This window comes from Acytostelium subglobosum, assembly GCF_000787575.1.
Source record: "Acytostelium subglobosum LB1 DNA, scaffold: scaffold17, whole genome shotgun sequence".
In the NCBI taxonomy this organism is placed as follows: Eukaryota; Evosea; class Eumycetozoa; order Acytosteliales; family Acytosteliaceae; genus Acytostelium; species Acytostelium subglobosum.
Genome location: NW_012236516.1, coordinates 585,059 through 596,850, shown reverse-complemented (window position 1 = coordinate 596,850; position 11,792 = coordinate 585,059). Strand labels below are relative to the sequence as shown.

The 11,792-nt window shown below is 41.4% G+C and overlaps 7 protein-coding genes across 7 annotated transcripts; 6 read left to right on the top strand and 1 right to left on the bottom strand.

Moving 5' to 3' along the window:
* Positions 1-135: 135 nt before the first annotated feature.
* SAMD00019534_082500 (hypothetical protein) lies at positions 136-777 on the top strand (the record flags this gene model as incomplete). Its single annotated transcript, XM_012896710.1, has 2 exons — positions 136-372; positions 448-777. The coding sequence occupies 2 exons, from the start codon at positions 136-138 to the stop codon at positions 775-777; spliced, it is 567 nt and encodes a 188-aa protein (XP_012752164.1).
* A 206-nt stretch (positions 778-983) lies between these two features.
* SAMD00019534_082490 (hypothetical protein) lies at positions 984-2,420 on the top strand (the record flags this gene model as incomplete). The annotated part of the gene is made up of 3 exons (XM_012896709.1): positions 984-1,055; positions 1,134-2,238; positions 2,308-2,420. 3 exons carry the CDS (start codon positions 984-986, stop codon positions 2,418-2,420), a joined length of 1,290 nt encoding a protein of 429 aa, XP_012752163.1.
* A 268-nt stretch (positions 2,421-2,688) lies between these two features.
* On the top strand, positions 2,689-4,338 carry SAMD00019534_082480 (hypothetical protein; the record flags this gene model as incomplete). The annotated part of the gene is made up of 1 exon (XM_012896708.1): positions 2,689-4,338. A coding segment is annotated over one exon (1,650 nt), but the record flags the coding sequence as incomplete, so codon positions are not given.
* Positions 4,339-5,390: 1,052 nt separating this feature from the next.
* SAMD00019534_082470 (hypothetical protein) lies at positions 5,391-6,455 on the top strand (the record flags this gene model as incomplete). Its single annotated transcript, XM_012896707.1, has 1 exon — positions 5,391-6,455. The coding sequence occupies one exon, from the start codon at positions 5,391-5,393 to the stop codon at positions 6,453-6,455; it is 1,065 nt and encodes a 354-aa protein (XP_012752161.1).
* A 505-nt stretch (positions 6,456-6,960) lies between these two features.
* SAMD00019534_082460 (hypothetical protein) lies at positions 6,961-8,055 on the top strand (the record flags this gene model as incomplete). The annotated part of the gene is made up of 1 exon (XM_012896706.1): positions 6,961-8,055. A coding segment is annotated over one exon (1,095 nt), but the record flags the coding sequence as incomplete, so codon positions are not given.
* Positions 8,056-8,195: 140 nt separating this feature from the next.
* SAMD00019534_082450 (hypothetical protein) lies at positions 8,196-9,428 on the top strand (the record flags this gene model as incomplete). Its single annotated transcript, XM_012896705.1, has 1 exon — positions 8,196-9,428. A coding segment is annotated over one exon (1,233 nt), but the record flags the coding sequence as incomplete, so codon positions are not given.
* Positions 9,429-10,953: 1,525 nt separating this feature from the next.
* SAMD00019534_082440 (hypothetical protein) lies at positions 10,954-11,762 on the bottom strand (the record flags this gene model as incomplete). Its single annotated transcript, XM_012896704.1, has 2 exons — positions 10,954-10,973; positions 11,057-11,762. 2 exons carry the CDS (start codon positions 11,760-11,762, stop codon positions 10,954-10,956), a joined length of 726 nt encoding a protein of 241 aa, XP_012752158.1.
* Between the last annotated feature and the right edge of the window lie 30 nt (positions 11,763-11,792).

The following is an 11,792-nucleotide window of genomic DNA, read 5'->3' as shown; positions in this document are numbered from 1 at the left end:
AACATACAACATACAACAAACATAACATAGTGTATACTCACTATCCACATAATCAATCGATTTAAACATATCCATACATATATATTATTCACATACAACCAATAATTATCTATTTATTATTTATATATATTAGTTATGGCACCTCCAAGACCAGAGAGTGTAAAGAAAGCAAAGGAAGTACTTGGTGACTTTAATCCATCGGAGGATAAGTTGAAAAAGACATTGGGTATCGGAGATGAAGAGTTGAAACAGGTACATGAGCTCAGAAGTGAGCAACATCATCAACAGATGGCAAAGGAGAGAATCCCTATCAACAAAAGAGAGACAAGGAAGGCTCAGTCAACACTGGGTTTGAACCTGTCCAAAGAGAAGGTATGATATTGTCACACGCCACTCCGCCGCAAGCATTCATATCCGCGATACTTACTCCATCAATCATACAATTAGCTCATGGATGTATTGGGCGTGGACGAGGATACTATAACAGAAGCAGAGAATGAAGAGAAGGAATTGAAGGAACTGAGGATAAGGAGATTGAGAGAGAATATTATATTGTCAAATAAGAAGGCGTTGAGGAAGGCATTTACATTGTTGGGATTCAATCCGTCATCGTCCAAGATGATGAGGACACTGGGCGTATCAGAGGCTGATCTGGCCAAGGATGTCAGTGCAATTCAACAACAACATCAACAGCTACAGAACCTAGTGTTGTCAGCCGAGATAACACTATTCTTGGTCATCCTTTATATAGTCCTATGGTACTTCAAATATGTATAGATCAATCATTCAATCAACCTTATTATTATTATTATTATTATTTATTTATAGATACTACAACTACAAACGACAATGTCGTATCCCATAATATGGATGACAATCAATCCACCGACAATCAATCAATCAAATCAGAATCATGAATAAAGGGGCGACACTTTGTCATCATTGTACAATCAATCTTTTAAACAGATACAAGTAGAACCAAGATGGATACATTACCAGACATCATCATTCGTTGTATATTCTCACATATCAATGATCAGTTGGATCTAATGTGTGTATATCTTTCATGTAAACGTCATAGATCAATCATAAAGAGATTGAACTTGATCAATAATGTACATCCACTACAACAGTCGTACGGCCAGAGTACCACCAGCAATCTTGATTGGAGTGTAGACGTACATCATTGCAAGTCCAACAATCCCACCGCGTCCAACAACAATGAATCGATACCAGGAATATCATTGACGTATGCCCGACGTGAGATTGATCCACAGATACTTCATAATAAGCGACCAAGTTATCTATTGTTTGCCGATTCGTTTGATGCATCAATCACACATGGACAGCTGCCAAACACATTGATCAAGATAAGGTTTGGCAACTCATTCGCTCAACCTATTGTACCTGGTGTGCTACCAGCCTCACTGGTACATCTGGAGTTCCACATGGGTAGTCGCTTCAATCATCCGTTTGGCGAGGGTGTGCTGCCTCCTTCATTGCGCACACTCAAGCTTGGCATGCTGTACAACATGGTCTTAACAAAGGGCTCTCTCCCGCCTTCACTCTCCAGCCTCACGTTTGGCTATGGCTATGACCAACCTTTTGAGCCTGGTGTGCTCCCTGCTTCAATCACATCATTGACTTTTGGACACAGTTACAATCAATCAATACTACCTGATGTGTTGCCGCAGTCCTTAACATCACTCAAGTTTGGAAACAACTATAATCAACCTCTTTTACATGGTTCGATGCCTTTGGGATTGAAGTCAATAGTGATGGGCTCGCGATATAATCAACCATTCATTGGTGATGAGTTCCCAGATGGTACATCATTGACCGAGTTGACGTTGGGACTTGGATACATGCAGCCGGCCGAACATGTAGTGCTCCCATCCACACTCAAGACGCTCAATCTTCAACTCTACGCCATCCACTCTACATACCTCCAGTGTCTACCATCATCAGTCGAGCGTGTTGGCTTCAATGATCCCTTTCCACCAGTCAATGACAATGCTCAACAACATATGGCGATTGTATTGAATCATACATTACATGAGATGGACTTGACAGTGCTATTCCCATTCATTGGCAACACAGACTTGTTGGCAAAGTTGTTGAACAAGTTGATCAATGCATTCAAGAATGTACAGACTTTCAATGTAATGGCTATTCATAAGGCTGATTGTCGGATGATCAAGTATAAGCTTAGAATGATTGATCAAGTGAGAGCATTATGTATATTAGAGCATGTATATTGGACAGGTATATACTTTGGCTATATCTATCCTTTCAATGACAATCAAGATCGTGTCCAAACCAAGTCCTCTGCCAATCCACAAGATATATCACTGGCCAAACAACTTGTATCCTTTGCACATCGTGTAGTCAATAGTATTACCAATCAAATAAATGATTGATTGATCGTTTCGAGTGGGATAGTTCCAGTGAATGAGTGATAGGATTCAAGATTGGACTCGTCATCGAAGAATCATGTGATTTGAAGATTCCATTTCAGTGACCTTCCAGATCATCAATCCATCATCTTGTGAGCCCACCATGATCAACCCACACCCACCCACACACATAGTGTGATCAATCACAATCAATCAATCATTAACCACAATAACTTGTGCAGTAATAATTATAGTTATAAATATATATAAGTGCAGACTATCAAGCTATGACATGGAAGACTCACTGCCTGAGATCACATTACGCCAGATATTCAGGCTGATACAAGATGATGAACTGGACATTGTTTGTCTTCAACTCACTTGCAAGCGATTCAATAGAGTGGTGCAAAGGATGAGACTGTTCTCAACGTATCCAATGCCATTGGTGTTCACCATCCCAGATGAACCAACTCTAATATCAGCCGTAACAGAGTCCACTGCCCTATCAATGTTGATCAAGAAGGAGCTTGAAGCCGACCAGCAGCAGCTCAACCTCAGCCAATTCCTCAGGACAAGTAGTGGCAGGAGACATATGACTCAACAAGCATCAGCATCATCAACTACGACATCAACATCGAGACCAGCCCCATGGACTCTGTGCGAGGCCTTCACATATAAGTCTGCGCCTCAAGTTGTGGACACATTCTTATATACTTCATTCTCACAACCAGATGAGGATACACTTCCAGTCACATTAACATCACTTACATTCAGTGAGCGTTATAACAAGGATTTGATCCCAGGTACACTTCCAATATCTTTGACATCACTGACCTTTGGTGATATGTTCAACAAGCCCTTAATACCGGGAACACTCCCGCCCGCGCTCAAGTCGTTGGCGTTTGGATGTGTGTACGACAAACCGATCGCACCAGATATACTTCCATCATCGCTGACCTCACTCAAGTTTGGATATTACTTCAACAAGGACATCACGCTTGGATCGCTACCCGAGTCCCTCGCCACACTGGTCTTTGGATCTTGCTTCAATCGCGTGGTGACGCCCGGCACACTCCCATCTAGCATCACAACACTGATCTTTGGTCACTCATTTGGTCGCGCTCAGACCAATCCGACGATTGAGTTGCGGTCACTTCCAGACTCGCTCACAACACTGGAGTTTGGATACATGTTCAATCAACCGCTTCAGCCAATGATGCTGCCCGGCCGCATCAGGACATTGATATTCGGACACAAGTACAACAGACCTTTGACCAGTGGCGTACTCCCGGCATCACTCTACGAGCTAACGTTGGGCTTTGACTATGACCAACCTGTGAGCCAGGTGGCGTTCCCTAGCATGCTCACATCATTGATCGTCAAACACATTGGACAGAGGCGATATCTTGAGTGCCAGCCTCATGCCATCGAGCGACTATGCATTATGCGACAGATCATTGCGTTTGACCCGGCATCGACGGACAATGTTACACCGCCCAGTTTGATAGAGGTGACTGTGACCTCGCATGTATTGTACATTGACACGCCAGACAAGATGACAGAGATGCTTCGACGACTACTGCGCATGTTCCCAGGCGTGCCAACATATGTCCTATTCATCCAGGACACATTGTATCGCAGTTTGATGAAGCTAAAGTATCGAGTTGATCGTGAACAACATATGGCCGTGTCTACACTACGCCACCTACTCATGCCAGATATATTCTTTGACATTGTAAATATGGACCTTTCTGCGGCTACGGTGGCGATGACAGCATCTTCCTCCTCAACGACAATAACAACAAAGACAACAAAGAGTTCACGGTCCAAGCAAAAGGGCTCAATGGCAGACTCTGTCACGAGGACCAAGCACAAGCCCCGTCTCGGATTCATTAGTCTATTTGGCAAGAAAAAGAAGAGTAGAGTACAACCTCCATTACAGTGACCAGATCAAACAGATATATAATGTAAATAAATATGATGGTGGCTTCATTACAACTAAGTAATTGACAAGTATTTTATTAAACTTTGGAGTGCATCATCCAATATATTACCTTTTAAGGAATAGAGATCAAAGTTCAATTTAATACCAATAATCATTCTAATTAATTTATACACAGGCTCAAAGAACTAGAAGATATCGACAATCATTTTATTGCTATCCTCCAAGATATCGTCCATTTAATAGGCAACCTTGTAGGCTCTCAACTTGAAAAGTTCAATACATCACTCGCCATCACCTTGCTTTTCTTTCAACTTCAGAATGATGTTTTATCCTCATTTAATCGCTTGAATGAAGGCTTTCTCAGCAAGGACAACCAAAGAATCAGAGTAGAGATTGCAGGATTGGTCCAATGTTTAAATACTTTTGATTTAAACAAAACTATGGATCCAGTCACTCTTCAAAAATTGATGTCCATCATGGAGTTGTAGAGTTGGCAGTAACAAAGGGAAGTTCAATCTTCAATCCAGTATGCCCAAATCCATCTTTTAAATCAATCAATCAATATATTTATAAAGTTTTGTCTTAGGCCTTGTGATCTCTGTATCAATTACCTTCAATTCCAATTCCATTTGTCCCATAAATATCTCATTATTCCAAACTTTTGATCACTTGGACACATGTGCGATAGATCTTTATTATTTACAAACACATAAATATAACAAGTCGATGAATCGATGATGGAGTCTTTACCAGATATAGTACTTCATAACATAATAACATACTTGGATAATGAGTTTGACTTTGTTTGTTTCCTTTGTTCATGTAAGAGGTTGACAAGATTGATGAACAAAAGATACAAAGTACGTTATACTCTTACTTCACTAATATTGGATCAAACAAAGAATAATGATCAAGATGATGATGATTATGGAACACATCCATCAGTCCTACCATCGTCTTTATGGTCTGTCAAACAAACGAACAACACATCTGATGAAGAAGATGATGATCGTTCACTTCGACTCAAAGATTGGCCTTCTCCAACAATGATGGGAGTACTTCCCAACAACATTACTTCATTGACGTTTGGCAACAAGTTCAATCAACATATCAAGCCTGACACGCTCCCACAAAGCCTTGTTCAACTCACATTTGGTGTATCATACAATCAGCCGCTAGAGGTTGGACTACTCCCAGCAAACCTCACAGTCCTTGTGTTTGGTTCAGTGTTCGATCAATCGATACCAAAGGGTAGTCTACCTCCAAACTTGAAGTCCCTTACATTTGGAAGAGTTTATAGACAATTTATCAAGCACGACGTACTTCCACCAGCGCTCACATACTTGGAGTTTGGTGATTCATTCGCACAATCAATCACACCTGGTTTGTTACCTAATAGTATCATCAAGCTCAATGCTGGAGGCGCCTGTGTCAAGCCTGGCGCATTCCCACTCAGCATAACCTCGTTGGCATACAGCATGTTATGCAGATACACACAACACTTCAATCTAGGCATCCTCCCATCGACTCTTCAGAGTCTGACACTTGGTCACAACTATTTCCCATCTATGCATAGTGGTGCGTTGCCAGACTCATTGACTGAGCTCAGCTTCCTCAGTAGGTATGATCTGCTGAAGGACTATGTCACACTGCCGGCCAGCGTCACCAAGTTGGCATTGTTGAACCCACGCCAATGCAAGTACATTCAAGATCATCCGCACAGCATTGATTACGTGACAATCATTGGACCACAAGATATGGACTACCCTGGAGACAGGGAATGGCTGACGAAGCGGGTGAGAATGATGCAGTTGACAGTGTATATCGATCATCAACGCAGGGCCAAACCAATGAACAAACAGTTCATCAACATAATCAAACGACTTTACGTCAACTATCCTGCAGTGGAGACGTTTGAACTGTTTGTACAAAGAGATTATCATAATCCATACTTAATGTTGATCAAATGTCGTATGATCGATGTTGTTGAGAAGCAAGTAGTATACACAATCAGACTGTTGGACAAGCCTGGGCTACACTTTGGCTTCCTCTCTCTCAAACCCATCATATCCATCACCAAACAAGTGATATCATTTGTTAAACGATTCATATAAAGTTGTTGATTCATTATTATTTCCATCATCATTTATCGTCCAGTGGGGTGGAACTATCCCACTCACACACCTTKGTGATTGATCAATCAATCACCATCAATCATTCAGTTTTTGCTCAACACATTGATACATACATTCAAACAAATAATAACTCAAACATATACGATGGAGTCTTTACCAGATATAGTACTTCATAACATTATTACATACTTGGATAGTGAGTTGGACTTTGTTTGTTTGCTTTGTTCATGTAAGAAGTTGACAAGGTTGATGAACAATAGATACAAAGTCCGTCACGCGTCCATCGTATCATTAGTATTGCAGCCAACAATACCCAATACTGAAGAAGAAGATTGTGAGACATCATATCAAACAGAGTTCCCATCAACATCATGGTCAGTCACAAAGTTGGACAACAACAAGGACACCAAGTCTGATAATGAGGATGATGAAGATGATGAAGATGATGAAGACGGTACACGATCAATCATACTAAGTTGTTTGTCCACCTGATACTGTACTGCCAAACAACTTAACATCATTGACCTTTGGAAATAGGTTCAATCAACTTATCATGCCTGGCGCACTACCATCGAGCCTTGAACAACTCACATTTGGAAGTGCCTATAATCAACTGATTGAGTTGGGATTGTTCCATGAAGGCCTCACTTCATTGGAGTTTGGCTCATCATTCGATCAAGAGATACCAGTGGGTGGCCTGCCCGTATCACTTAGAAGCCTCACGTTTGGAATGATGTTCAATCGCTCGATCTATCTTCAGGTGCTCCCGCCTGCGCTCACATACCTTGCCCTTGGCGACACATACAATCATACGTTCACACCTGATCAGCTGCCAGAGAGTATCGCCACGCTCAAGGTTGGCAGGGCCTCTATCCAACCCAACGCATTCCCTCGCAGTCTAACATCGTTGTCATATGGTCTGTCCGTCACATTCACGCAACACTTCCCCAAAGGCTTCCTCCCGCCCACACTCCTAAGTCTATCGATCGGATTCAACTATTACTATCCACTGCCACCCGGGTCGCTTCCAGACTCGCTAACTGAGCTCAGATTTCTCAGTGGCATGGACCAGCCCAACGACAATGTTACACTGCCCGCCAACCTCACCAAGTTGTCACTGTTGTCAACACATCAGTGCAAGTACATTCAAGATCATCCACACAGCATTGATCATGTGACTATCGTTGGATCACATGACATGGACTACCCAGGCGACAAGGCATGGATGACGAAGCCAGTGAGGTTGATGACGTTGACAGTATATGCCGATCATCACAGAGACAAAGCATTGTCAAAAGAGCTTGTACTATTACTCAGACGACTCTACGTCAACTATCCAGCCGTGGAGACATTCGAAATCTTTGTCCAAGATACCAACAATCACAACATGATGTTGATCAAATGTCGTATGATCGATGTTGTCAAGAAGAGAGTAGTGTATACTGTACGAGAGTTGGAGCAGACGCCATCATCACCATCATCATCATCATTAGACAAACCAGTCCTTCACCTTGGCTTCATCTCACTCAACACAGGATCGTCCATCACCAAGCAATTCCTTTCATTTGTTCGAAGATTTGTTTGATGGAACCCATAAATTCAAAGATATTTCCAGATCTTGTTTGGCTGGCTGATTGGCATTCATGTTGTTTATTGAATGATTGAATGATTGATTGATTGAGCAATGTTAGAGTGTATAGATAGAGATAGATAGATAGGATGTATATATTACCAGATATCATTATACGTTTTATTATAACGTTGGTTGATGATGAGTTGGATGTGTTTAGCTTGTGGATGACATGCAAGAGATTCAGATCAATCATTAGGAAGACAACAAGGTCTAATCCATTGGGAAGGATAGCTTCATTGTCCAATTTCTTCACTACTCAATCATCATCGACTTCATCAACAATATGGACATCAATCATTAATGAAGTCACCTACCTGAATAATACTAAGAAGGATCATTCAAAGCCAGAGGATGTGACCACCACTAGAGATAGAGTTGCTGCTCTCTCACCTGGATCACTACCGCATACTATTACCAGGCTAAAGTTTGGAGATCTGTTTAGCCAGATGATTGAAGTTGGTTCGTTGCCACCATCGATCACCTCGTTGACGTTTGGCATCACATTCAATGGTGTGATCATGCCAGGTTCACTTCCAGAGACACTTAAAGAGTTACACATGGGACAACACTTCAATAACCGTATCAAGCCTGGAATGTTCCCATCATCGGTCACATCGTTGACCTTTGGGGGTATGTTTAACAATGCGATCGAGCCAGGCGCACTCCCTGTATCACTGTCAACACTCACGTTTGGCTATCAGTTCAATCAACCGATTACACCTGGTAACATCTTGCCAGACAACTTGAAGAAGTTGGAGTTGGGATCACACTTTAACCAACCGATCACGCCTCTTCCGTCGTCCCTGGTCGAGCTCACTCTTGGACAGAACTTTGCACAGTCGTACACATCAGTGCGTCTACCAGACAGCCTTACAACATTGAACGTGTATTACACATATCAGTGTCAGTATGTAAGCTGTCAGAGTAGTGGCGAGATACAAACGGTCAATGCCGTCCTGGTACTTCCCTCTTTCTTCTTCTCACGCGAAACACCATTGTTGAGCAGTGTCAAGTTACTCAAGTTGTCCATTTCACCACATTGTAAATCGGTATCCAACCTAAGCAAACTTCATGCATTCATCAAACAACTATTATACTACTTCCCAGCAGTGCAAACCTTTCATCTCAGCATTGCAAACAAGCAAAGCAAACCAATGCCAGTGTTCAAGTTCAGGCCATTCAGATCATCAACATCGACTGGTACTGGTCCGGAGATATTATTAATACTTGCGATGAATCATCTGTCTTTGTATGATATGAATGATCCAAATGGATATACAAAGTTCCGCGACAAGACTTATCTTCAGGTCTTCAAGGATGTGGCCAACAATCAATTAAATAGATAATAATATTTTTATTGAGTGATATAATTTTAGTTTATGTATGACCTCCGTGATCCAGTACTATGTCTAGTTGAGATGTTCCAACCTTAATAAGACTGATAACAATGGTCCAAAATCGTTATTGACATATATCAAATCTTGTTTGCGGAAACACATCTGGACCAACTCGACAAGAGGACCATGAAACTCTGTTGGTATCTTGTCATTGGAGGTGATGATATTGATGATGCTCGATACTGATTTTATATCAATATTATATCTTTGTAGAGTAGGTTTTGGCAACAGCTCCAAGATAACAATGGCAAGTGACTCCATGTTCATTTGCGGTCTCCCAATAACTCTTAATTGGATGGACCAATCTTTATAATTCTCTCTGAGTGATGAGAAGAATATCTCATTGGTGTCGATATCTATAAACATTGACTCTAGTGTTACCTGTCTTTTTAAAGAATTCATTATATATCCTTGGACATGCAAATCATTAAAATCCAGAAACTTCAAAGCATTTACGATACTACTGATGATGGCCAAAGATTGTTTGATTGTCATCGATGAGATGTACTCCTTGAGGTATGACAGCAATGTATCGCATTTCTTATAAACCAACAACCACTCTGTACGACCCTGATCATGTTGATGGGATGTTTTGATGATTCCTTGAAGTGGCAACATCGGTTGGTTCTTCAAATCTCTACCAAAGCTGCTGTCGACTCGAGCAATCAACAATGGAATGTAATCACCAATGATAGACTGGGTAGAATATAATTGATTCCCGAATACTCCTTTGTAAAATGTTCCAACATCATCAGAATGTACGATACTTCGGTCAACTTGGAGGTGATTAAATGGGAAGTGCAACTTGGTGTCGAGTGCCAGTACATCACAATACAGTATTTGGTATTGCCCAATTGAGTGTTTGATACTCTCTGGTGTCATGCAGGATGATTTGATGCCCCTTTCCACAACACCAAGACGTGTAGTAAGGAATCTCCTCAAGTCCTCACATCGATGACTGATGACCAAGTCGATGCTCCTGTGTGGGTTAAACATATCTGGATACTTATTAACTTGTGACTCCAGACTATTAAAGTATGTGGGGAGATTGAAGTGATCGATGAATGACTCATACAGTGTGGATTTGATCGTGTCCATAATTGATTTGGACAGCATGTCACAAAATGATATGGAGTGAGTGGACTTGAAATCGTCCATTGAGCCAATGATCAACATAGTTGACAATCGTTTGTCTTTTGTGTTCAATCGATCACTAGTTATTGTGCCAATCGTACTGACCAAAGACTTCTCTATCTGATTTATAGCCTTCCCTATGATGATGGTATCATATATATATTTCATTTCCTCATTGAATCTAGTTGATACATCTTTGGTATTCTCGATGGACTGCCCAACCATTTCGATGCACTTATTAATTGACAATGCTGATCGGATACTATCTGGAATCATGTTGATTATCTTACGTATTGCTGGATAAAGGTCATTTTTATATTGATGGAGCTCGAACTTTGTATCATGTACAAGTTTGCCAATGTCAATGCCACCATATTTTAATAACAATGAGTCACACTGTTGCCACATTGATTTACACTCGATTTCGATCATCCTTAGTAATGTGTGACCTTGTTGTTGGAACATCTTTGCCATCCACTTGATCAGTTGGTCGATGAACTGATTGAACATATATCTCGTCTCAACTGACTTAGATTGTTTGATGAAATCCATTGAGTTGACGATTGAGAATCGTCTTCTGGATGCATTGGGAATCGATTTCTCAACCTTTGAGAAGCATTTGTCAGTGTAGGCGTTCATCAACACGAGTGGGATCTCGTCACCTTGTTCAACGTTGTTGTTGAGTGCCACCTCACTCTTGGACCTCTTGGTGTTGACAAAGAACATTGAATCATTGTGATCGTTCGACAATGAGTTCATGAGATCAGGCAAGGCCAACACCTCACCATCAGAGAACGCCGTGTTGGCGTAACAAAACATGACACCAGTGGGTGGATAAGCATTGAGGAATTGCTTTCGGATGCTGAACAATGATGCATGGTCAGAGATGCTGAAGCCTGGAACATCAATGATCTCCAATCCAGTCTGGAGAAATGCTGATGGGAATTCGACTCTCACAATCTTGCTGGCCCACTCTTTGAATACCGACAGGTAACCTTCATTGTCGACGTTTGCTGGCCTCGACAAATGTTGTTTCAAAGTGGTCTGAAGTTGTCGTCTGGTCTCCAAGTTGAATGTGTCGGACTCAATTGTGATTGTCTCATTGTCTATGCATTGCAACATGCTGTGATGGTCTTGATCTTGGTGTGGTAT